We start from the raw sequence: 26,573 nt of genomic DNA, 5'->3' as shown, positions 1-26,573 counted from the left end.
GATCCTAAGGTACTGACGTCTCATTTTGCAAGCTGATGTTGGGTAAGCCGCATTCTCAACTAAGAAGAGGGGTACCAAATGGTTGTGTGGTCTAGGGTCCACAGATGTCAGAGCTGGAGGGAAATTTAGGAGGAGGTAGAGTGTCGTGGTTGAACACTTGGGCTCTGGTGTCCCTTAACCCTGCCTTTGAATTTCTCAATTGCCACGTGCTGGGTGCATGAGCTTGGGTGTACTACTGATCTGATCTGAACCTCATTTTCCACATCTATAAAATGGGGATGATAAAAGTTCCTATTTCATAAAGGTTAAATCTGAAAATATATAGAAAGGACTTAGTTCAGTGTGTTTAATAAATTCTGGCTCATAATACTACTATTATGCTGTCCAATCTATTTACAAATGGAAAAGGTGTAGCTCAGGTGGGGGTGGTGTTGAGCCCAAAGTCATTCACTGACTCTGTGGCAGAGCAGGGACTCACACCCCAGTCGACCACCCCTGGCCCAGTTGTGCTTCTTTCCCTTCCTCTAAAGCCCTTGGTGGTGGCAGGAGGACCAGCCTCAGTACTAGCACTTTCCCTTCCTAGGTCAAAGTCATTCTTGCTTCCAAGGCTCCTGCTTCCCCAAGGGTGCTCTTACCCTAGATATAAACTCTACCTAGTTTTCCTCGGAAGGATCCCGGCTCAAGGTATCCCCACGGGGGCCTGTGAGTCACCCCTGAATGGGACCTCTGTCCCAGAGTGTTAGCCTAGTTCCAGCCAGCTTTCCAATTCCTGAAGCAAAGGCCACATGGGAATGGTTCCATTGGCTCATTCTCATCAGAAACATTATCCTAGTTTATAAAGAAAAAACACAACACTTAAGTTAATTTTAGTCCCCACGATGCCTGGGAGCTATAGCAACCAATCTGTCCAGATGGTGAAACAAATCTGAGGAGGCTGCCAGCAGTCTGCATTGAACAGCCAAGGCCGAGCATCAGCTCTTGGCCCCTGGGCCAGGGAGAGGCTTTGGGGATCATGGGGAGCAGAGGTCCTTTCTTGGATTCCTGACTAGTGCCTTTGAGAACCTGAAGAAAGCCATGGGACTTCTCCGCAGAAAAATGCACAGACATCCAAACTTTTATGATCAATTTTTGTAGGTTTGAGGGTCTTTGGAAGACTAGTGTTGGGCACTACTCCAGGTGGTATTGCTATTAGAAGACAACCCCTCATTGAGAGAATGCCAGCTTGATATTGGCCGCTGTTCTAACCACGTTGAGCCTTGCCCAAACGTGACACGTGAGCCCCTGCTCTGGTGGATCATCTGTCTGGTGGGGGAGACAAATAGTTTCTGAGCAGGACAAATGCTAGGAGGGAAGAAAGACAGTGTAAGTCGGTGAACTCTGCCTGTGGGAGAGGCAAGGAGGCTGATTCCCATTGGGAGGTCGGCAGGGGGCAGGGCGGGGGGCAGCTCTTCTAGGGATGACGTAATACCAGAGACCTGAAGGATGAGTAGAGTCTGGGCACAGGACATTCAGATAGACAACTGACCCTGGCAGAGGTTAAGAGCAAGTGCGAAGAACCAGGGGTAGGAACGACGTTGGAGTCGTTGAAGAACCCAACGGAGCCAGTGACCTGGAGTAGAGCAAGCAAGGAGGACAGGATGGTAAGAGAGGCAGAGGCCGTATCAAGTAGAAGTTTATGAGAGTGTTCTCTGTCTTCTCCCCTTCCATGTTGTTCAAACCAAATCCATGGCTTCTAGAACCATCTATTCCGGCAAGCTTTCTCCACTGCCCCAGTCCAAGCATCCCTCCACTCTGAACCCTGGGATAAGCCTCACAGTCTGTAGCACTCGTGTGAGTGGGTGTATGCATAAGGTGTGCCCTCTTGGCAAGATCCAAAGCTCCTGCAGGACAAGGACCAGATAGTAATTCTTGTATCCCTCAAAGTTCTAGGAATGCACTCAAAAACATTCATACATTCATCAATATTCTCATAAAGTTTCAACCAAGACCTGTTGCACCAAGAAGTTCATGTAGCACAAGAGTGAACCAGTTGAATTGTAGTAGACCCAGCCTGCCTAGACCCCTTTAAACCAGGGGATCTTGGGCAAGTGACTTAGCCTCATGGAGCCTCTGTTTCCTTATTAGTAAAAGGGGCGCAATAACAATATCTAAGTCAAGGGGTTGCTGGTGAAGATTACGAAGTCTCAGTAAGCCTCGGCTGTTGTTACTGCTATGATGATTATCATCAGTCACCTCATCTGTTCTATATTGACGATACAGACTCCCCAGCTAGAAAGCAAATCTCTTATATGTCTATGCGTGGTGCAACTAGAATCAGAGTTGTTATTTTTAGATCATATCCGCCCTCATCAGCGATGATGCCACCAGGGGAGGCTTCTGTCTGTACAGAGGTGAGGCTTGGCTTTGCCTTTGTCACAGATACGGTCCCCTCGAATTGGCAATGCCCTCCTCCACATTGCCTCATCTTGTAAAGATCACTGGTCAGGAAGTCAGGACCCTTGGGCCCGGCTCTGCCCCTGGGGGCCTTTGGGTAATCGCTTGCCCCTTCCAAGCCTCAGTTCCCCTCTGAACAAGGAGGAGGTGGTTCCCCATGATTCCTGTGGACCCTTCCAGCCCTGGTGCTCCGCGAGTAGTCTGTGTAGGGAGCAGCCCCAGAACCTATGAGGCAGGCGGGGTTGGGGAGTCTGGTCAGGACAGCCCACCACAAGGAGAGGAGGAGAGAAATGCAAGACCTAGCCGGCTGCGGCGGTGGGGAGAAGGGGGAGGGGGAGAAGGAGGAGACAGAGGAGGAGGAGGAGGGCCCGAGGGGTGGAGGGGAGACAGACCCAGCCCAGAGCTCCGACTGGTTTCCTGTTGGTCGGCTCTAAACCCTCCGCATTCCCGCAGACCTTCACACTGCCCGGAACGCACTCCGCCAGCCACCCGCCTGCCGCCGAGGTACGCACGCCCCCTGCCCGGCCTTTCCCTCTCTGGTCGCTCCACCCCGACCCCCTAGTTCCCTCCTGCAGTGTGTTACAGAAAGAGGAGCTGTGCTGGGGAGGTCTCTGGGTCAGGGACGGGTGCGCATCTCTTCGGGCTCCGTCCGCGCTCCTCCCGCTAAGGGCAGGAGCCACGGACTCACTGCCTGTTGCTTTTCAGGTGGTGTAACTTGGTCTCCCTTTGAGGTTTGCAGAAAATAATCTCACTGTGTCTTTTGGGGAGTGCTTTCTCTCTCTCTCTGTGTGTGTGTCTCTCTCTGTGCCTGCCTTTCTGGTTTCAGAGGCTGCCGGCTTCTCCGCTGTGCTCCCTTCGCAAATGTGGCAGCCTGCTTTCCTAGGAATCTGATCTGCTCACAGCTGCACGGGGCTGGCTGGCAGCCACGGTCTGTTCTGCTCCCCATTCCAGGAGAAGACTCTTCCTAGACTTGGTTTTCGGTCAGGGGTTCTGTTTTCCAAAAGGAACTTTGCATGAATGATAAATTCATCTCTGGAAGGCAAATGGAGGGTCTCTACCTGGATTCAGCACCTTTGGGAAGGCGCCTGTTTCCCTGGAATTCTCCCCCACTGACCCCTCCCCCCCTCAACACACGCACTCTGAAATAGCACCGTCAGACTCCTGGGTTAGGCATTGTTCCCATCCTGGGCTGCCGGGGTGTAAGCACGGGAACTCACTGGCCGTAGCCCTTAGTGTACGTGGATCTGAAGACCCCAGACATTTGATATCATCCAACCAAGCCTCTGGGTCCTCTGGGAGGCCGGGTGTGGTGGAGGATGTTCCAGGAAAGGGAGAAGGGGGGAAGGCAGGCCAGAGAGACTCCCAGGGCAACCTTCTCACACCTCCTTGTTTAGAAAGCCCAAACTCTACACGGAGATGGTGGTCTAGCCTTTTAGGATGTTAAGTCCTCTTTGGACACACTCTTTCCTGTCTTTACCTTCCTTGGCTCCATTGGCCAGTTGGTGAGTGGACTTCTGGGGTCTGAGGGACACCAAGGGAAAAGGGGGCACTGAGATGAGGCATGTCTTCAAGGAAGCCCAGTCTGCCCAAGAGAGAACAGAGAGGCACACATTTTCCTCCAGAAAGGACAGCATTCTACAGAGAACACAGGGAGAATGTTCTTACCAGCGATTCTCTAGGGTTAAATTTCTGTCTTCTCCACCTGCTGATGGGAGAGTGAGAAGCAAATAAGAAGTAGGTTGGCAGACTTAAGCACACATTCTATGTGCTGTCTTAGGTAAGTAAGTCCTTTGGACTTAGTTTCCTTATCTGTAAACTAAGAAGGTTGGACTTGATGGTCTTTGGGGAGCCTGATATCATCTGAAACTTTCAAGGGAAAGTCTTTTAAACCAGAATCCACAGACTGGCCTATGAATGGGCTTTAAGACATCTGCAAGCCACTTAAAATTTTATGTATAGTAGTAGTGGTAGTAGTGGGGTGTGTGTGTGTGTGAGAGAGAGAGAGAGAGAGAGAGAAGGAGTACAAGAGGTATTAACAGCCTTTAGTCTTAAGATATACTCAAATGGATGTACTACTTCCCAAAGAGCCAGAGGGCATGATGATGTGGAAGATGGAGTGTGGGACTGGGAGCAGATGTATATTTGCAGGAGGATAAACAATTTTGAAAGGGAGTGGTTGGGGGAAGAGAGGGTTAACTCACAGTGCTCAGCTGCCACATCGACAAAGCTCAAAGCAGAGGGAGGGGGGAGGGGGGAGGGGAAAGGGGAAGGGGGGAGGGGGAAGGGGTGCCTGGAGAAGGAATCAACTTTTGAAACTTTCTCCAAGTCCCACCCACAGAAAGGCTCTTCTTTGCCGTGACTCATCCTGGGAGGAATGTGAGTTGCCACGGTAACCTTTTTTCAGGGTCTCTGCCTGCTGGCTGGGAGGGGACATTGAAACACTCAGAACATCAGGTTCAGTCTGAATGTCCCCCACCCCACTCACTCCCCAAATATCAGGACAGCAAACTCTAGGTCCTGCCCTGCTGATCTCCCAGGATCGCGGGGCAGCTGTGGGGCCGTGATGAGCCTCCCTGGGCCGGTGTTTGAAGACCAGAGTTTTAGTTGCACGGCTGTTCGGGAGGTGCCCTTTGACCTTGAACTAATAGATTCTCCGTTCTGAGCCCCAGTTTATTCCTTGGTTAAAGAGCAATAACAATGGTCACTTCGAGGCGGTACGGTGTAGAAGAAATGGGATGATACACAGGAAGTACTTGGTACACTGTGGCCCCCCAACCCCCCAAGCGGTGGATTTTTAGAACCGATAAACATGGTATCCGAAGACTTGGTGAAATCATTTCCATCTTTTTTGTCTGGCAGCTCTGTCATCTTGGGGTTTGTATATAACTTCTCTTTATTAAAAGTGCTAATAGGCACATTTAAACAAAATAAGTGTTTAAATCCATTTTGATTTGGGCACCTTCGTATTTCCCAAGAGTGTTGTATCCTCCAGTGTGAAAAGAGCATTGGCCAAGGCGATGGTAGAGGCGAGTCATAACTCGCACTGAGTGACAGTGGGTAAGACCCTTCCCCTCTCTGGGCCTCCTTTTCCTAATCTGTTAAATGGGGAATCTAGATGGTCTCCAGGGGCCCTTCCAGGTCTGAAGTCCTGCGAACCTAAATCCCAGAGATTGCTTTCATGAGAAGAAATAGCTGGCCTACGTTTTTAACCTCCTCCGTGCCCCTAGTTGGAAAGGAAACAAGAGAGGAGGGGCTAAGGGATCTTGGGTTGTGTAACAGTCCTGCTAAAATCTTTATCCCTCTGTAGAGACTTGTCAACCAAGAGCATGGCTGGGGTTTGCTATTTACAAGAGCAGCTTTCCTTGCTGAAAATAAGCTATAAATAGGAAAGGATGGTGGAGAAAAGGCAAGAACTCAGGATATGAGGTAAACGGGAGACTATTTATTTAGATAGGTAGCCAAATGTGCAGAGATCAACAGGGACAGACACAAACCCACAAGGATGTAGACTGTAAACATCGATTTTACCAACAGGCAGCCACTGGCACAGCTAAAAATAAATGCCACCAAACGTGCGCCAGTCCAGAGGGTCACGCCCTCACACGCCTCCCCCTGAGCCGTTCGTTGACTCACAGACAAGTTCCAGGTATACAACTCGATGCACATACAAACCCTGGCGCTGACTTACCCGGGCCCCAACAGACAGATGCTGAGCCAGGTGGACACTCGAAGACCCCTACATGGCTTCACGTAGAGGTCCTCAAGGCCAGAGGTCCCCGTGATGGACACACTGCCAGGCGGTGCAGACGGGACTGCCGTTCGTAGCCGCACGCGAATGTGCACATCCAGACATGACTACAGGTTACGAAGAGGAGGCAGACGCGTCGTACACATCCACGACCAAATCACTGGTGGTGCTTTACAGGCAGAGAAACGGAGGATCAGAGAGGGAGGATAATCACCGAAGGTCACACAGCCAACTGATGTCTGTGCCTAACTTCCAGATGTTCAGACCTGTCCAAATGTTCACTTTTTTTTCCTTTTTTTTGTTGGTTTTCATCTGGTCACTTTGGTTTCACGCCCGTGCACCTCCTTCTGAAGGCACCAAGCCCTACGGATGATCAGTGATACCAGTACTTTCTCTCTCTTGGCTGGCCAGTGTGGCCTTTGCCATGAGGGCAGCACGAAGGGCTAATAGCAGCTGCTTCCCCCCGCTCCTCACTTCACCCGTCTTTAAAGGAGGAGAGGGCTGGAGCTGAGCCTTTAGCCAAACCGGGGGATTAATGAAGCTTCTGCCTTTTCTCTGCAGCACAGAGCCTGGATCCTGACCCCAACCCTGAACTCAGGGATGGCTGGGCTGGGCAGAGCCAGAGCCAGCAAGCAGTGAGTTGGCAGAATTATTTAGAAAAGCAGCTTCCTCTTATCCAGGAGGAAGAGATGTCTTAGACAGGAAATTAGCTCTACCCTCACTCTCAAGACATAGAGCTTGGTGTCTCTAGAGAAAAAAATATGGATGGAGATACCAACTCTGTCCAGAACTGGGTTCTTTCGGAAACTTGATATTAACCTATCTCATCTGGGGATCCCTCTGGGTCATCTTATGTTAGTCATGGCGTTAGGATCCCAGACTGATCAGATGGAAAAAGAAACAGGGCAAAACAAGGTGAACATCTGGATGTTTCTGAACATCTGGAAGTTTAGTGTCGCTACCAGCCTGCTGTGTGACCCTCGAGTGAGTTATTTTCCCTCTCTGAGCCTCAATTCCTCAAAATCAGAAGCATGGCAAAGAGGTTTCGCGTGGCTTGACGACACCAGTCGTTGGTAGTGGCTGCCAGAAGAACTGTGTTCAGGATTCAGATGCCTCCCTGCCCTTTAGGGGGAAGGGTCATGTGATCGATTAGTAATGTCTGCCACATGCACTGCAGGAGCAGGTGGACACATTTTCACCATGTATTTGCTATCTTTGGTCCGTGACAACCTGCATTCTGATGTTCTTTCTCAGCCCCTCCTTTTGTGGTCACCCCCACGCAGCAGTGGCCCGTAGAGGGAGCCAAGGAGGAAAGCCTGAAGCTCCACCCTGGGCCTCTCCTAACCACCATGAAAGAGCAAAACGCGGCATCTTAGATGACTTTGTGGAACCTTAGTTAGGCTGATTCTAGTACCGAACTCCAGGGCTGCTTTGGAGTTGCCCCAGAACCTCTTCACTCCTAGGCTTGAGCACCCATAACACCCTCAAAGTTTCCCTTAGCTTCTTCCCTTCCAGCAAGAAATATTAAAATTGGAAGCAGAGTCAAGGGACAGGGTGGGAGGGATGATACTCTGAAAGGCTTCTGCCTGAGCCGACTTAGAAAGCCAGGGCTGAAAGAAACCTCAGGGACCACCTTGCCCCGGGATTTTCAAAGTGTGTTCATAGGAGACCCCAGAGATGCTCCAAGGCATCTCAGCAGTGTCTGAGCGTGGAGGACTTTCAGCCCTCATCTCAACTCCCCTTGTACCTGCTTTTGTTTTTTGTTTTTAATTTCAAGCTGATTCATTGAACAGATTATAATGAACTCATGTTTCAACAAATGGGAAAGGCTTTTAGCTACTTCAAATATTGGACTCCGCAGAAGACCTCATTGACAGAGAGGGCTTACATACTTTTGACCACCACTGGTCTGAAACAACCTCCTCATTGTGCAGGTGAGCAGGGCCAGGTGTGGTCCGGGGAGGAGAGGAGCCTTCCCTAAGTTTGCACAGTGAGCTGGGAGCAGTGTTGCCAAGACTGCATCCCAGGACTGCCGACGTCCATGTCACGAGACCACCTCCAAGGGGCTGTGCTTGTTCCCCGGCGAGTCCAAGGGTGGCCGAACAGGCTGCGGTGGCGCCTCTCTGGCCTGGCTCGGACCTCCTTCCAAGTCCCAGCTCCCTGGCGGGCCTGGCTCACAGAGGGGGTTCCTTTATTAGCCTCCAGACTTGTTTTTCTCTTTTTGGGCTTGTTTACCAGGAACGTGTGTTTTGGGAACCCTTGTTTCCAAGCCAAACAGTGGGAGAGAGATGCTTGGTGTGCGTCAGCAGCCTAACTAAGAGGCCAGCCCGGGCTCCAGCCTTCGTCACTGTGTTCTCTGGAGGCTGGGCTGGTGTCCCCTTGACCAAGAGGAGCAATGTCTCCTTTGTTCCACCCCAACACCCTTTCTCCCTGGGCCACAGACAAAGAGCCAGGATTCTTGCCCTGGATTCTTGAGGGGGATGGAGATTCTGGGATCAGCGGATTTTAAGATTCTCTTCCAAACAACACTGCTTACTTCTTATATTCTCTCATATAAATCACCCAAGAGCCTTTCAAGGTAGGTGTATTCTTTCCATTTTACAGATGGAGAAATGAATTGAGGCCCAGAGTGGGAGAGTCACTTTCTGAAGGTCACACATTTGCTAAGTGGCAGAGCGAGGATTTGAACCTGGACGTTCCGTCTGCGGAGCCCACGTGCTTGCCTTTCTGCTACATTGCATAACCACTCTTCCTGACCACTGGTTACCTTTATAACCACTCTGATGTGGTAGCCACTAGCCACATGTGGCTACTTAAATTTAAATTAATTAAAATGAAATCTAATTAAAAATTCAGTTAATTTACACTAGCAATATTTCAAGTGTTCGGCAACCACATGTGGCCAGTAGCTATCATACTGGACGAGGCAGATAATAGAATAAATTCATCATCTCCAAAGGGTTCTATGAGACTGCACTGCTCCATAAACCTCTTTCTACCCAAATCAGGTTTGATGATTGCAACTCAGATCCTGTGCTTCCCGTTCTTAAGAGCCCATGATTCCAAGACTCAAAATCTATAAAATTCCATGAGTCTGAGATTTCCCCCAGTTGAGACATTCAGGGACTTTTCAGTGTCCAGGGAGAGCCCGAAGGAGGCCCTTTATATTTTGAGGGAGATGAACTGGGGGGCTGGCTGTACTTTTCCATCCCCAGAGTCTTTCTAAAGAGAGAGAAGTGACCTCGGCTTCGGGTCCTGCTGGCAGCCAAGGACGGGTTTTCAGCCGTCTCCAGAGCAAATAAAGGCAAAGGGAAGGGACTTGATGTACGGAACAGGGGGAGGAGGTGGCGGTGGGGTGGGGGTAAGCAGCGTCTGCCTTTGATGACCACCAAGCCAAGGGAAACATACCCCGTGTTCCTGCCCCGGCCCAGGCTGCTTTCCCTGCACCTCGGGCCAGTTCACAGCCCAACTGGGCTCTATTCAGGTGAGCACCTGGGAGGGATCAGCTGCCAAGAGAAACTGTGTGAGATGAAGAGCTGGCCCGTGGTGGAACTGGGCTGCCCGGGGCCTCATTCAGCCCTGCCGCTCACTCGCTGGGTCTCTCGGAAGGTTTCCTCCCCTCTCTGGGCCTCAGTCTTCTCACCTGCACTATGGGACCGCAAGACACGCCTTGAGCCTCCAGTGGGTTGCCTGATTGTCAAAACACTTTGGAAAGGATAGACACAGGCATCATCACAAACTAAAGAGATACAAAGGAAGGAGTTTTCATTTAATACTAGTCATTTCTACAAAGCTGTTGAGATTTTCACTGGGCATACCAGATTTAGGTTTGATTGGCAAAGGAGTGTTCTGAATGCTGGGGTTTGGCTCTGTGTTGTGACCTCCCTGGGGTTACTGTTGCCCCCCACGAGCTGTGCAGGATGGGTGCCAGACCTGTTTCAGAGAGCTTCAGGGAGGGGTCCAAGCATGTGTAGGAAGTATGGGTGTGCAGCTGTTACCCTTTCCTCTCATCCCATCATCTGGAGAGAAAGGCTTCTGGGACTGGTGATGGAGCACTGGGCACCGGGCAGAACCCCAGATTTGGAAAATAACTCTTTCTCTGAGATTTCGGGTCGTTTTCTTAACACTGTCACCGCTTTTCTGCCTTTCTCCTCCACTCCCACGCCGGATGGAACACAGTCCCTGTTAGGCCCAACCCAACTCCACGCACGAGAAGGGAGTTTGTCAAGGCAGTTTGACTTGCAAGAGGCCTGAATGTTGCAGTTTCCTGCTCTCAACTGCAGGCTCATCGGGAAAGTGGGACTAAGGGCCCTCCCGTGCCTTGTCTGCCAGTGTGTCAGAGCTTCCCAGGGGACAGCATGTATGTGGGGCCTTTAGACACCACGAGCACTACAAGATTTAGAATTATTTTTCGGTTCTGGCTGCAAAACCAGCGGCAGGAAGGGTGAGCGTGCCCCTGGGAAAGACGTGCAGGAAGGGGGCGGGGAGGCAGACAAAAAAGCTGACCAGAGCTGGTCAGAAGAGGGGGAGCACGGTCAGAGAGGGGAGCGTGGTTGCTCCGCTCAGATGAAGGACACGGACTCTGGAGATGTTGGTTTTCCTGGCTCTTTAACCGGAAGCTTATTACATTTCCAGTCCTAGCATGGACTAGTCAAGTCCATGACATGACTTCTGTCATTGGAGCTCAGACAACACTTTTTTGTGTTTCTAGCTACCGGTCTCACTCTGCCCCTTTGACTTCAAACAGTCTCAGACAAGTCTTCCATTGATGCTTTCTCTTCTGTTCCATTCATAAAATCATAGGCCGGGGTTGTCTTGCTTGTGTCTTCCAAATGGGAAAGCAAGCAGGGAGATTTTTCCACCTCTAGGCCTGGGAGGGAACAAGCATACAACTGTGTGGGGCAGGAGCATTCTACAGCTGCCTGCAAAGGGAAGACTGGAAGACTGGACTCCTTTGGGAGCTGGAGCCAGGGTGACACAAGGCCAGGCCCCTAGGCTGATTCCTCTAAATTTCTGTTTTATTTCAAACATATGCCATGAAATAGGAGGTGAGGTTTTGCGTCTATGTTAATACAACAAAGGGCCAGTATGAAGTCTGCTCTTGCTCTGCCTATTTCTGTTGTTCAACTACTGCAAGTGAAGAAGGGTCATACTACAGGTAATGACCAAGACCAGCATGTGCCTGCAACATTGCAAGGGCATTTCAAGAACCCAGCCTATAACCTTAAAGCTTACCTAGTCTAACCCTCACAGTAATGGAAGTGGGGGACAAGGTCTAGAGAGGACAAGTGATTTAACCAATATACCCAGATGGTTTTGAGGCAGATCAAGGACCCCTGGCATTTAATTCCAAGCCAAGTGTTGGTTCTTTTTCCATGATGCCAGGGTACCTCCAAGGTCCTTGGTTGGTTGAAAAGTCTTGGAAAGAACTAGGGATGATGAGCCCAATATAGAAGTTTGTGGGGGCAAAAGAGGGAAGACATGGCCACTGGTCACCTTGACTAAAAGCTGCTCAGGGGCCAAGGGAGCACTCTTTTGTTTTGTGTAGCCACAGGAGGAGGAACAGAGTAGACCAGAAGTTTGAGGGAGGCAAATTTAGATGCATACAAGGGAGCACTTTCTAAAGCCATTTGGAAATAGAAGTCCATCTAGTGAGAACATGAAATAAAGTGTCCCCACTACAGTTCCTCTGTGAGAGAAGGCATTTTGGCAATGAACCATCAGAGAAGATTCTGCTCCCAAATCCCTTTCAGTCATGAGATTTTTGGAGTGAAGAGCTCAGCATCTGGAGAGTGAGGTCTTAGCAGTGACCGGGGCAGGAGAATGTTCTAGATCTCAGCTAACATCCTTTAGCTGTGAAGGGGAAAGAGGAGAAAACACGAACACATGCAAGTATTTGGATAGTTTCCCTCCAGAGAAGTGCTGTCCCTCTGGGCAGAGCAGAGAAAAATGTGGCTACCCTCAAGTTTCCACTGGTCACACTCCGAGACTATTGTTCTTTGTTTTAGAAGGTAGATCTCATTGTCTCAAATTGACAGGAGGTTTCTGTCTATTAACTCCCCCCCTCCTTCTTTCAGACAGGGTAGGAAGGAGGAGGAAAAGGAAGAGGAGGAGGGTTAAGGGGATAAGAAAAAAAAAAAAAAAAGAATCCTAGAACATCAGGGATTTAAGGGTCCTTGAAGATGATCTGCCTCAGTATCGCCCAGGCTTGACTAGTTAGCCAACCACCTTTGGTGAACCACTATTTAAAAACTTCAATAAGTGTACTGACAAAAGAGACTTTATATCTTTACCATATATGGAAAAATCTTTGTCTTTTGTCATAAATGGAAGGAAACTATAAAAATAAACACAAAGAAGACAAAACAACTTCGCTGAATTCCAGCTGGATGTAGTTTCCTGTGGAGGCTCTGAGCCAGAGGCCTGCTCTCTGTTACAAGGAGATAGATGAGTGCTAGAAAGGTATTAAAGACATCTTAGCACCAAACTGAGGCTTTTTCTTCATATAGTTGGGATTGGAAGAGAATTGAGTAGAAGCAAATTTCTCTCTCATCTTTCACTATAACTTAACATGCACCATCTAAAATTACCTCCCATATCACAGGAATTCAGTGTCAGAAGGAGCTCTCCATCAAGAAGCCCCCCACTCACTCACCTCTCAATCTTTGTCCCCTCACAGGGTTCCTAGCACCATGAGGGCCTGGATCTTCTTTCTCCTTTGCCTGGCCGGGAAGGCCTTGGCAGCCCCTGTAAGTACCCAAAGAGCATATCTGCTTGGTCTTCCTTCCACCACCAGCTCAGTGGCATCGAATCTGCTGGCCTTGGATGCTTGGAGGGGTCGGGGACGTCCCTATCTCATTATTTTACTTACTTTAAAAAAAGATTGTTTCTTATACTAATAAGCACAGGAGAAAAATTAAGATGAGGACCACTGGATGGAGAGTCTGGGGAAGAGAGATTTCCATGTAAGGAGAAAGTGAACAGAGAGGGCTGGTTAGTTTCCAAATCAGTGAGGACTATTTGGTTGCAAGCAATAGGCTCCAATCTGGCCAAATTAGTGGGAGAAAGGGGACAGGGGCAAATTATAAAATCAAAGGTGTTGGGGAGGACTGGAAAAGGGCAGGTTCAGGATCTGGGAGGTAAGAACAAACAGACCGTCTTGGAGATGCAGCCATCTGAATAGATCTGCTCCAGCGGTTTCACATCTTGAGAAAACGTGCCAAGAAGATTTAAAAACAATTCAAGGAGAACCGATTTGGTTGAGCTTGGGTCCTGGCCCTGCTTCTTGGCCAGGGGAGTGTGGAGCACACTGACAGTCCCTCCAAGACTTGCATGCAGGGGGCCAGTAGTGGTCATCCAAAGCTAAACCGGAAGCCATTACCGGAAGAGGGAGGAAGTAGCATGCTGCCGACCGACCGTTTCTCCCAACCCCTGATTCCCTCATCCTCTCTCCACTAGGAGGTGTGAATGGTGGTAGACTCTGGCAGGTAGATTCTGCCAAAAGATTGGGCAGGGTTAGCATTACTTTTAGAAGCAGCCCCAGCCAGCCAGGCACCTCAAACTTGTATGTTATCTTGCTTCTTCTTACTCCCAAGTTGACATGGCAAGAAGGAATCACAAAATCACAATAATAATATACTTGTGGGAAAGATAACGACATCTCTTAACATGCATGATGTTCCTGCCCCATTGGTCTCTGTTTTCCCACTCTAAACTGAAAGGAGTTCGTCTGCATCAGTGGTTTTCAGATTCATAGGAGTTCAAAGCAATGGAAATGCTTTTCTAAGCTAAATCTTCGATAGACGCCCCAGATATAAAATATAGAAATGGGGGTGCTTCAGAGTTCCATAGGACCCCTGTGTGTGGCTTATCTTTTGCCCTCATCACCCCACCCATGGCAGTCCCTGAGGCACAGCCTTGGGGATTTCTAGGGAGCTGCTCTCCTAGCTCCCCTGGCTGGAGGCACTTCAAGCTGGCCTTGGCCTTGACCTCTCTGAACTCCATTTTCTCTTTCTAGCAGCAACAGGAAGCCCTGCCTGATGAGACAGAGGTGGTAGAGGAAACCGTGGCTGAGGTGGCAGAGGTAGGTGGGTGGGGAGCCCAGACCTCCACATTCATTCCCTGGAGAAACCCGGTGGGTGCTGTGGGGTCTCGACCCTGGAGCGGGGCATTTGCCCCTTCCCATGGGCACACGCAGCATTTTGGCATTTTGGCAGACAAGTCCTCCATTGATGCTTTCTCTTCTGTTCCACTCATAAAATCATAGACGTGAATCCTGTATGTCCCCCAATCCTGACACATTCCTGAATGCTTCCCAAACCTTCCATGGCACCCTAGAGTTGGGAACTATGATTTTGAAATTTTTTATTTTTAAGCTGCAGGACAATTTTTCTTAGGTGATCACCCACAGTCTCCCCATACGTTAAACATAAAGGGGAAGCTGCTGTGGTATGGCTGGTGGGGTGGCAGGCTTGGTACCCCTCCTGTCCCAACACCCCTGGTGGCCTCTGCATCTCGGTGGGCCTGTATAAGTCCATCTAAATTCTGGACCCTGGGGGGCATTTGTGCGCCCTGCGCCCTGGGCCTGACACACCTTTCCAGCTTGTCTCTCCTCTTGTGGGACCTGAAGCTCCAGGCAAGTCCCCTCCAGTGTTTACCCCCGAGGGTAGGAACCATTTGACTCACCCTTCTCCCTCCACCCCAGGGACCTGTGGGAGCCAACCCCGTGCAGGTGGAAGTAGGAGAATTTGATGAAGGTGCTGAGGAAACTGAAGAGGAGGTGGTGGCTGAAAGTAGGTCCCTTTCTCGTGTCTTGTCATATCCAGTCTTTGCCCTCTGCCATTTGAGCCTGGGGCATGGGGACAGCCTACGTGAGGTTCCTTCCTAAGGAAATTCAGGGTGGGCTTCTCCCTGCAGGGTGGGCTGTGGAGGAGAAACAGTGTTGACTTGGAAGTTGGAAATCTTCTCTGGAATCTGGGCATGATCTATGTATAGCCAGGCTGTCTATGCTCTGAGTGTCAGGAAGGGATGTTCCCAAGGTGGAAATGGCCTTCTCCCCTCACAGCTATTTGCCCTGATGCCAAAGTTGGGTTTCATGTTCCCACAGAGGTCACAGGTCCCATGTGGTCACTGCGCTCCTAGACAACCTCTGTCTCAGCCCATGCCCCAAGTGGGTGCAGACCTGAAGGGACTCCAGGAGTTTCCACACACATTAGCTTATTTGATCTGCATACAGCTGCAAGGAAATAAGGCCTGGGAACCTGATAGAGCTCATATAATGCTACGCTTGGAGTAGATGCCAGAAAGAGAGAAATGTCCTAGGGCCTCCGCCTCCAGCCCACTGTGCTGGCATCTCCATCCCATACAGTGGAGAGGCATCATAGCCAAGGGGTTAACAGCATGGACTTGGGAGGCAAAGACACCTAGGTTTGCCTCTAAACTCGTTGACTCCCGCTGAGAGTGCCCTCCGACAGCCTACTTAGCTCCTCTGAGCCCAGCTTCCTCATCTCTAACCCAGGACTGATGCAGACGGTAGACCCTCACCCCACGGCTGGAGGGTTATGAGATGAGGCACAAGAGCACTTGGCCCAGTGCCTGGCAGGGCAGGCGTCCAATAAAGAATGACTCAAATACCCCACATCATGCATCAGGAGGAAACGGCCAGATTGAGCTGTCATCCCGAGGGCATAGAGTTTTTGTTGGAGCGGAGGGGCATCGACTGAGTCCGTTCCTTCCCTCCTCCAGGCCCACCCTCATCCGGTGTTTACCAGACACAGCTGGGCTCTATTGTTCGGCGTGGGCCCCAGGGCACTTCTCCCTTTTCCTTTACAGCCACTCAAGTCTGTTTTGCTTGGCCTCACGGCTCCCTGGCTCCCTGACAACAGCCGATTTTCCAAGTCATTCTAGAAAGTTTATTTTATTTATTTATTTTTGAAAGTTTATTTTATGATCCAAAAATGCCTCACTATCACTGAGGAACAGAGAGCTGGAAACACAGTGATTGCTTCAATCCTCAAGGGAGTTATATGGTATCCAGTGCTTCTGGGTCCCAGATTAAGCCTGTAGCTCCCCAAAATGTGCCTGACCCTGACCTCACACTGAATCTCTAATCCCCAGACTGAGCCAATTTCTCCCTTAAGCGCCAACTGCTGGGCTCAGCAGAAGAGACAGGAGGACTCAGGGCTGCCCAGAGCGAGGAGTTCTGCCCAAGGATCCATCTGGGTGGGTTGGGGTGGACCCGGCGGTGCTAACTACATACCCTTGTACTCTACCAGACCCCTGCCAGAAACACCACTGCAAACATGGCAAAGTGTGTGAACTGGATGAGAACAATACTCCCATGTGCGTGTGCCAGGACCCTACCAGCTGCCCTGCCCCCATTGGCGAGTTTGAGAAGGTAAGGGCAGGGGGCTGGCGGCTTGGGCCCTTGCAAACATGGGGGGTGGCTGCCCAGAACACTGGTGGCTCGTGGCTCTATGGGGCAGCTCCAGTCTCAAAAGTCCCCTTGCTAGATAGTCATGGCAGGAAAGTGGAGGTAAGGCTCTGCCCGTCACTGGGTCCCTCCAGCAACCAGCAAGAATTTATTCGGCACCAGCAGGTTCCCAGCTCCACACCAGATCCAGAAAGGAATACATCAAGAACATCAGACACTGAGATAGGGGCTTTCTCGGCTTGGGAGCAGCCTAGCAAAGCATCAGGTGCAAAAATATGGGTTCTGGGCTCAGACTGAAGTTGATTTCGAACCCCATCTCCGCCCTTGTTATCTGTGAGATCTTTGCCGAGTGCAGAACCTTTCCAAGTCTCAGCTTTCTCATCTCTAAAGTGGGGATAGAAATAGTCTTTATTTCTTAGGACTGTTGTGGGGATTTGTTAGGTAGTACTTAGTACTCAGTACCCAATATATGCTATTTATTTATTTATTTTTAAGATTTCATTTACTTGAGAGAGAGAGAGAGCATGAGCGAGGGGCGACAGAGGGAGAAGCAGACTCCTCACTGAGTGGGGAGCCCAACGCGGGGCTCGATCCCAGGACCCTGGGATCATGACCTGAGTTGAAGGCAGACACTTAACCAACTGAGCCACCCAGGCGCCCCCCAATATATGCTATTTAGAAAAAAATCTTTCAAACCCATCCATTCTTCATCCAACCATCCATCCATCTGTGCAGTTATTTATTGAGTGCCCGCTCATGACCACCAATGTGCTAGTCATGACCTAGCTCAGGACAGAAAATCTGGGATTAGCATTGTTCCCACAACCTCCTATCTGGGTTCTCCATCTTTAGTCTCTCCCCAATACAACTTCTCCCCTGGGTTCCAAATTTTAGCATCATTGTCAACTCTTCCCTCCTCCTTACCCCTTTACCCCCATCCCACTGGTCACCAGTTCCCATCAACTCTCCCTCTGCAGTGATATATAAGCAATTCTAAGGAAGTATGTACAGGAGGTGTGACATAAGGCTCCCTGCCTCCTAACACAGATACTTACTGCCACTGTCCTTGTTCAGCCCTCAGCACCTCTGCTTGGCCACCCCCACGTACAGAGATTCATTAGGAGGACTCACATGACTCAATGTAGGGTTGTACTCACAGCAAGGACTTGTTACAGTGACATGTTAAAGATACACAGCTAAATAATAATGGAACAAGACATAGGGAGAGTCTGGAAGAATCCAGGTACAGGCTTGCTTACTTTCTCCACCTGCATGAGGGGTCTCACAAAATGCAGTCTTTCCCCAGCTATGGAGATGCAGCCACATGTGAGCAATGTTTCTGCTCAAGTAAGCCCATTAGCGACTTAGCACTCAAAGTTTTCATTGAGTGCTGCCTGGCACGTACTCAAATTCCAGACTCCCAGAAGGAAAGCAGACATTCAGCATAAACCGTGTTGTTTGTACAAGCAGTCTAGGCACAGTGAGGCGTTCTTATCATCTGTGGAAAGTTTTATAGCGGCGCAGGGACTTATTTACCGGCCAAGTTCCCGGATGCCAGCCAAGGGCCAGCATCGCAAGCAGGCCTTTCTAAGCATAACAATCCCAGCTTGCTGTGTTAACTTTCCCCTGTACACTCTGCTTTTTTGCCATTCCCATCTTTAATTCATCCTTTCCAGAGATGCCAGGTTTGTTTTCCCCTATCTCAGCCGGGTTCAGTCATACCGCTACTCAGAGACCAACAGAGGCTCTCAGCAGGGGCTGAACATTGGTCTGGGAGCCCCAGGAGTGGGTTCTTCTTGCAGCCCCACCACTAACTCCCTGTGTGATCTTGGGCTAATCACATTCCTTGTTGGCCCTTTGTGTCCCCATCTCTGAAATGGGCAAAGACGGTGGTACCAGCGACGGGCTTTGGGAATGAAGGCGAGGTGCTCTGTGCTTTGCCGACAGGTATGCAGCAATGACAACAAGACCTTCGACTCTTCCTGCCACTTCTTTGCCACCAAGTGCACCCTGGAGGGCACCAAGAAGGGCCACAAACTCCACCTGGACTACATTGGGCCTTGCAAATGTGAGTCTGTCCTTGGGCACTGCCAGCCCCCCAGCTCACAGAGAGAGTGCTGAGCGGCTCTGCCGTCCCATGCTGTGTGACATCGGGCAAGTCTCTTCCCCTCTCTGAGCCTCTTAGGAGGGCTGCCGTTCACAAAATGAGAGGACTGTCTGTGAGGAGCTTCCTCTCAACTCTGCATTCAGGACTCTTCCCAGGAAGGACTGAGCAGTTGTGGAAGCACAAGATCAGGGATTTTTGGAGCCTCTCACTAGCATCCAAGACAACTCATTCTTTTTCTTTAATGATGAGGATGTTCATGTATAGGGCTAACCCACATCTTTACTGCTTCAACATTGTAAAGCAAAAACGATGTTCTATCTGGATCTATAAAGTGGTTTTTGTTTTTAATTAATTTACTCACTAATTAATTAAATTAATTTATTTAAGTAATCTCTACACCCAACATGGGGCCTGAAATCAAGACCCTGAGATTAAGAGTCACGTGCTCTTCTGACTGAGCCAGCCAGGCAGCCCTGGGCCTATAAAGTTTATTTTTAAAATATTTGAATTTGAATGCTTTAAGAGAGGGGGCATGCCTGCCAGTCCCCGTTAGGCCCTGTTACTCGGTGTTGCCACATCCTTGGCCTTATCACTCCATCACATCCCTGTCTGTCTACTTAAGACATATGATTAACCACCTTCTTCTAGAAACTTGGGAGTCAGGTGTCTGCGGGAAGGGAAGCCAGGATGCTGTCTAGCTTTTTGTTAGTGATGCCAGGGCCAGATGCCACCGGCCCAGGTGCCTCCTTCAGCATTGGCCGTCTCCTTATCATTTGAAACACCCAAGGCCACATCCAGTCCTCCACGATAACACCCATGTTGTGTGTCTGGTACACTCTGGCACCAGATGGCACTGGGGAGAGCCACTCACCTGCCTCGGATGTGCAGAGTGCAGAACGGTGGAGGAGAAAAGCAGGTTCTCCTGTTGTCAGCCCCACTCTCCCAGTTACGGGGCCCAGGGTGTGAAATGAGAAGGCACAGGAAGGAGGCTGGGGGAGGAAGGTTGACAGGAATCTTTAGGCAGTGAGACTGAGGAATGTGCCAAGGGGACTTTTACCAAGTGGCTCTTGCTGTCCTCTGGGGCATATTGCTCCCTTGCTCCAACTCCTAGTGTGTCCCCCACAGATGCTCCCTTCCACTCCCCCGCTGGTGGTGGAGAAGGTAGTGGTCCTCAGAGGGGACTTTCCCTGGACTTAGGATGAGGGAAGGACAGGCCTCTAAGCCCCGGGACAACCACATACCCTGGATGGCGGATGAGCTCTGATAATGTGGCCTTGAGCAAGCCCCTGCTCCCCATGCTGACCTTTAATAAGTCCAACAAGAGAGTGGACTTGGTCTGACATTCTGGGATTCTAAATTCCAAAGATTAGGATGGAATCATTATCACGAAGAACGTTCTGGTGGATAAGCAGTCCTGACCTCCCTACCCCAGCTAAGCTGGGCCTATGGATAGATGTTATTCCTCAGCCTCGCAGCCTCGAACCCCTCCCAATGGTTGGCATCCCCGGCGTGGGACCTGGGCCTCTGCTTTCAGGCCCCATCATGCAGAGAGATGCAGGAGTCACCTCAGCAAGTCAGATCAGGTCAAGGGAAGAGCAGACATGTCTTTGTGTCTCCATTTGCAGAGCATTCTTCCCTCCACAGAATCTCCTGTGCTCACTGTGGTGTGAAGAAACTGGCCCAGAAAGGCTGAGCCACTCTCTGTGCCAAAGCCTCTGACTGAAACAGCTGTAGGAGGAGGCCCTGGGGTGGGAAGTGTGGTCTAGCCACTATGTTGGCCCTCAGGCATGGAGAGTCCTGGTCTGTGATGACAACTCTTGTGTTTTGGACCCTAGACATCCCCCCCTGCCTGGACTCCGAGCTGACTGAATTCCCCCTGCGCATGCGGGACTGGCTCAAGAACGTCCTGGTCACTCTGTATGAAAGGGACGAGGACAACAACCTTCTGACCGAGAAGCAGAAGCTGCGGGTAAGTGCGCTCTTTCCGGCCTGTCCCAGGGTCCCTGCCTGGCACTGAGCGAGATGGCTCCTGGCCCCGGGCTGGCTGAGGTCCACAGTCCCATTCCTAGAACTAGGCCCCCAAGGGTAAGCCTACACCCCTGCTCTGATGAGTGCCCTTATCCTGGGTGCTAGACACAGACTTCTCACTGCCTTTGGAGGCCAAGAGTATGCATTCACCCCTTAAAGACTCTGAGAAGTCCTGTAATGAAGATACCTGCTCACTTTGTTTAGCCCAGTGTCAAACAAAAGCGACAGAAACTGCCCTATTCCTTTTTCCTTCTGAGTCTGTGGATCTTAGACTTTACTGATCTATCAAGCACTTGGAGTACTGATAAAGTGCAGATTCCTGAGCCCTGCCTAGGGCCCTATAGAATCAGTGTCTCTATGAAACCAGGCCCAGGAAGCTGCATTTTAACCAACTCCCCAGATGAGTTTGATGGGGCCGCTCTGTGGAGATAGAACGCTTTGAGATCACCCCAGGCCTCCACTCTTGTGGATGAGAGGCTGGTATCCATGTCTGCCACTTCCTTCCCTCACTTTGAACCTTGGCCGTGGCTGGTCTCTTCTGGCTCTGGCCTACTGTCCGCGGTGGAGGGGCCCTGACTGGCCTGGACCATCTCCCCTGGACCCTTCGTCACATGGCGTCTGCTCCCACAGGTGAAGAAGATCCATGAGAACGAGAAGCGCCTGGAGGCCGGAGACCACCCCGTGGAGCTGCTGGCCCGGGACTTCGAGAAGAATTACAACATGTACATCTTCCCCGTGCACTGGCAGTTTGGCCAGCTGGACCAGCACCCCGTTGATGGGTAAGGCCTCCGGCCGGCAGGATCACAGGGGACTGCTCTGGCTTGGCGCTGGAGTAGACGGCGTCACAGGTCAGGGCCGGTAGGCGCGCTGGGTCTGGCCGAAGACCTCTCAGCAGCCTCTGCTGCCCCCAGCCCCGGAGCCCACAGTCTGTGTGGGGGCCGAGGCGGGAAGGACTGGGCAGAGGAGAAAAGATGCACACCCGAGGGGAAGAAAGCCACAGTACATTTGCACGCCAGAAGAAGCGATCGTCGGCGGGAACTGAAAATCCCCCTGATCCCTGGGCTTGCTGGCCTTGGGTATCCATGAGTTGAGGGAGAGCAAGCTAGGAAGGACGCAGACTCCATGGTGTGGGGCAGCGGGGAGGCGGCAGCCTGCATGCTCGCAGTCCTTCATTCAGCAAGCCCAGAGAACCTGCCCCAACCGGGCAAATCGGCCCGGGAGTTCTTAAAAAATCCACACAGCCAATCCCATCCTCATTGCAAGCCCTTGGTTTCATTGTTCTTGCCTCTTGTCCAAATGAGTCCCGAAGTGCCGAGCAACCCCACGGCCGAGCAGGCAGGCGGCTGTCAGCGAACGAACACTTACTGAGCATCTATTACTGCTCAGTGCTATTCCAGGGCAGGGGATTTAACAGTAATCAGGGCTGGCACGGTCCCGGCCCCTGGGACGCTCACAATGTGATCTGCTGCTCACAATAGAAGGAAAAAGCGAAAAGGCCCCCAGAAGGCGCAGGTGGTGGCTTGCTGCATGGGAGGCCCTGTGGGGGTTGTCACAACCCGCACCGCAGCTTTCTGGTCTCCTCTTGCTGTGTGCTCTTGGAGGAGCATAGAAAGACGGGCCACCCTGTTTATGTGCCTGGGGGAGCACACTCTGTACAGGGATGCTCCTCTCTGGAGGCTCACCCCTCGTTCTCGGTCCAGGCTGTGTGCCTGGAGCCCGTCCACCCTGTCTGCAACCCCCGGGGGCTGGGGTCTCCTGAGCTCTGGGAAACTCCCTGCAGCTTCTCTCCCAGGCTCATTCCATGGCTGGGATCCAACTGAGTCACTCGCTGTAGAGGGGGAAGGAAAAAGTCAGGGGGACATCTGGAGCTCAGGCTGAGCAACTGGATTCCACCAGGATGAAAGGACCAGGAGAGAGGCTTCCCACTGGGGCTACAGGGACTGTGCATCTGGGAAAGTGCTCCAGCCTAGGCCAGGAGATCCATCCGCCCCCTCTTCTTATCCCAGAGCTGCATGGTGAACTTGCCTGAGTCCCTGCCCCCTTGGGACCTCAGTTTTCCCATCGATATACTATGTAAAGGGAGGGAGTATTCCTTCTGGTTCAAACATGGTGTGATTACTTCCATGAGTTGGGTGGGGCAAGGGGGTCTGGGGATTAGAGAGAAAATTGGAATTGCAGTGCAGCCCCTTGGGGAAGAGTGTTTTCAGGAAAACTATTTGAGGGCTCTGGGAAATAAGGAAAAAATTCATACATGTGCTCTGGAGTCAAGGCTGGCTGGAGGAGCAGGAATGGAGGACAGGGGGAGAGAAATGAGAAGGCCTCTCTCTCGCACAGTATGATATACAAAAATTAAAACTCTATGAAGGTTTTGATTCTTTTGATCCTCCTGCCAATCCCAGTCCTTTCCCACTTCTCCCCAGAAGGCAGCACTGTCATAATTTTGATGTATCTCTTTTTAGAGTTTTTTTTTTTTTTTAAAGAGAGAGAGTGGGGTAGGGCAGAGGGAGAGAGAGAATCTTAAGCAGGTTCCATGCCCAGCACGGAGCCCGATGTGGGGCTCGATCTCACAACCCTGAAATCCTGACCTGAGCTGAAATCAAGAGTCAGATGCTTAACCGACTGAGCCACCCAGGTGCCCTTAGACTCTTTTCTGTGCATTTGTAGCTACATAAATGTGTGTTCACCAGAAACACACATTGTGTTTTATGGCAGATTTTGAGCTACCAATGACAGAATATTTTCTATTTTCTATTTAAGTTTCTATGCCCCAATTTTCAGCCAATTAGGAAGCAGTTAAATGCATCAAGAGACCTTTGTTATGAATCCATGGGATCTCAGAACGGGAAGAGCTCTTAGACATTATGGTCAACTCTCCCTGCTTTGATGGAGGGGAAACTGAGGCTCAGAGTGGGCAGTGCCTGCTCTAAGTCCCACAGCAGGTCAGTGGTACAGCAAGGGGGTAGACCGGGATCCTGGCTTCCTGTTCTGCTTTCACGTCCCTTCCTTCTGCCCTGTGGGGCAGGCTCGCTCTCTCCTGTCTCTCGTGGAGTGTCCTTAGGCCCTCCCTCTCTCGCCTGCAGGTACCTGTCCCACACGGAGCTGGCCCCACTGCGTGCACCACTCATCCCCATGGAGCACTGCACCACCCGCTTCTTTGAGACCTGTGACCTGGACCACGACAAGTACATTGCCCTGGACGAGTGGGCCGGTTGCTTTGGCATCAAGGAGCGTGAGTGTCTGAGCAAAGGGGCCACCATCCTCTCCCCAACTCCCCTCTGTTTTCTCTGTCATCTCTGTGTCCATCCTCTCTGCCCAGTTCTGCTTTCTGTGCCTAGTTAACTCCTTTTTATGCTCTCCCTGTCTGGGCCGGCCTTGCTGTCTCAGGCAGTCTTGTTCATCCGCTTTCTCTTTCCCTTCCTCAAGCATAGCGCTCAGTCTGTGCCTAGTGCTATTTTGGGAGCTGGCAGGCACCTAGAGAGGGGACAGGAAGTGTGACTTGGCAGCGTGTGTAAGTGACAGGAACAGGCCAGGGGCAGGGAGACCAAGGTCCTCAGTCCCCAACTTCCTGGGTGACCTTGGGCTGGTCCCCTGACCCTTGGCCCGGGGATGGGTGGGACCCACTGACTCCTGGGGAAGCGCATCTTCCTCCATACAGGGCTCATTTCTAATCCTGTCTTCTTGTCTTGCTTTGCAGAGGATATTGACAAGGATCTGGTGATCTAAATCCACGCCTCCTTCTGCAGTACCGGATCCTCCCTCTTTGATCTTCCCCTTCCTGTTTCCCCCAATGTTTAAAATGTTTGGATGGTTTGTTGTTCTGCCTGGGGACAAGGTGCTAATATAGATTTAAATGAATACATTAACGGTGCTAAAAATGGAAATTGTAACCCAAGTCATGACATTCTCAGTTGTAACACGGCTGCCGACGCCTCTTGCTCACCCACTAATGGTCTCACTTTTCTCTTGCCATTTGCTCTGCTGCCCCGTGTCCTAGTGGTGTATGGGTGGGAACTTTGATCTGCTCGAGTCTGCCTTCAACACATCCTGCATCTTCAGATTTTCTCTCCATTTCTCAGTTTGAAATTAATACTCACCAAGTTAGTCTTTGTGTTCATTTTACTTCAAGGTATTGGTTGCCAGGGGGTCATCCCCACGTGGCCTGAAGGAGGGCAAAGGGAAGTAATAGGCACGTGATGCTGGCAAAGATGTTTCTGGGACAAGGGGACTAGTGGGAGAAAGCCCTGCAGAACCCGCCAGCCAGAACCGCAGATAACAAGGCTGTCACCCAGAGAAAGGACCTGAGTCTGTGTTAGGAAAACGTATTAACTCTCACATAAGCCCAGTTCCTCACCATTCCCCACCCCCTCATCTTTCAGTGCCCTTTCTTTTCATGTTAGGCTGTTTGTCCAAACTTTTGGGAGCCGGGGTGGACCATCAGCACTCTGGAATCCACCAGGCCCCTGGAGGGTGGATCACCATACCCTGCAGGGCTTCTCCCCTCCTAGCTGTCTTTGGGGAATGCAGGACTGGGAGGCTGTTTCCACCGGGAAGGCCAAGGTCAAGAGCGAGGTGTAGAAAATTGTAAAGTAGAAGAAGTGGAGTTGGTGAATTGGTTTGGTTTTGTTTTGTTTTTTCACATTTGGATAGCTGTCACAAGAGGTCTTTCCCTTGGTTTCTAGCACGTTCCTCCTTTTCTCCCCCTCCCCACCTTTTTTCCTTCTATTAATCAAGAGAAACTTCAAAGTCAATGGGATGGTCAGATCTCACAGGCTGAGAACTTGTTCACCTCCAAGCATTTCATGAAAAAGCTGCTCCTTATTAATCGTGCAAACTCTCACCCCGACGTGGGGAGTTTGACAAATCTTTCAAAATAAAAAGTAACGACTTAGAAACTGCCTTCCTGAGTGATTTTGCATGTGTCTCAGTCTTAGACACCTCATTACCCTGACATGCAGACACAAGGATGGACGCGTCTACACACATCTGTACAACTGCAAACCCTGGCAAACACTGCTTTGGTGCACACACCGTGTCTTTATACACGGGGGATGTATTTGTATGCAGGGAATGTATGGTTCCTATAAGCACAAGTTCTGCTTACTTTTAAGTTTTTATTTATTTATTGAGAGAGAGAGCAGGGGGATGGGCAGAGGGAGAGGGAGGGAGAGAATCTCAAGCAGACTCCCCACTGAGCATGGAGCCCGACACAGGGCTTGATCTCATGACCCTGAGATCACGACCTGAGCCGAAACCAAAAGTTGGATGCTTAACCGACTGCGCCGCCAAGGTGTCCCAAGCTTACTTTTAATTTTATGAACTGTGTGCTGAACTTTTTTCATTATTGTACTTCATTATGAGCAGCACCAGGCTAAGCAAATATCTCCTTCCACCATCCATCCATTCTCTTTTCCACCCCCTCATACCGATTTATTTATTTATTATTTATTTATTTTTTATTATTATTTTTTTAGATTTTATTTATTTATTTGAGAGAGTGAGAATGAGAGAGAGAGAGCACATGAGATGGGGGAGGGTCAGAGGGAGAAGCAGACTCCCTGCCGAGCAGGGAGCCCGATGCGGGACTCGATCCCGGGACTCCAGGATCATGACCTGAGCCGAAGGCAGTCGCTTAACCAACTGAGCCACCCAGTGATTTATTTATTCATTTTAAATTTTTACTTAAATTCTACTTAGTTAACATTCAGTGCACTACTGGTTTCAGGAGTAGAATTCAGTGATTCATTACTTATATACAGCTCCCAGTGCCCCTCACAACCAGTGCCCTCCTTTTTTTTTTTTAAGAATTTTATTTTATTTTTTTAAAG

At 50.5% G+C, this 26,573-nt stretch overlaps 1 protein-coding gene across 2 annotated transcripts; it reads left to right on the top strand.

Annotated features, from left to right (window-relative positions):
* The first annotated feature begins 2,793 nt into the window (after positions 1–2,793).
* Positions 2,794–25,640, top strand: SPARC (secreted protein acidic and cysteine rich). Of its 2 annotated transcripts, none has more exons than XM_081825647.1 (10): positions 2,794–2,937; positions 12,861–12,930; positions 14,202–14,264; positions 14,886–14,973; positions 16,456–16,577; positions 18,561–18,681; positions 20,556–20,689; positions 21,379–21,527; positions 23,829–23,977; positions 24,443–25,640. In XM_081825647.1, exons 2-10 carry the CDS (start codon positions 12,874–12,876, stop codon positions 24,469–24,471), a joined length of 912 nt encoding a protein of 303 aa, XP_081681773.1. In that variant the 5' UTR covers positions 2,794–2,937; positions 12,861–12,873; the 3' UTR covers positions 24,472–25,640. The 2 variants fall into 2 exon arrangements, with proteins under 2 accessions (XP_081681773.1, XP_081681772.1); XM_081825646.1 differs by having other exon boundaries at positions 14,199–14,264.
* Positions 25,641–26,573: the final 933 nt, after the last annotated feature.

The sequence above is a fragment of the Leptonychotes weddellii genome, chromosome 7 (assembly GCF_054177405.1).
Source record: "Leptonychotes weddellii isolate Sample4059 chromosome 7, ASM5417740v2, whole genome shotgun sequence".
Taxonomy (NCBI): Eukaryota; Metazoa; Chordata; class Mammalia; order Carnivora; family Phocidae; genus Leptonychotes; species Leptonychotes weddellii.
This window is presented reverse-complemented; position numbering and strand designations above follow the sequence as displayed.

Coding starts and splice junctions, on each gene's coding strand:
- SPARC (XM_081825646.1), top strand. CDS start 12,874: ATGAGGGCCTGGATCTTCTTTCTCCTTTGCCTGGCCGGGAAGGCCTTG. Junction 14,265..14,885: donor CCGTGGCTGAGGTGGCAGAG/GTAGGTGGGTGG, acceptor CCTCCACCCCAG/GGACCTGTGGGAGCCAACCC. Junction 21,528..23,828: donor GACCAGCACCCCGTTGATGG/GTAAGGCCTCCG, acceptor TCTCGCCTGCAG/GTACCTGTCCCACACGGAGC.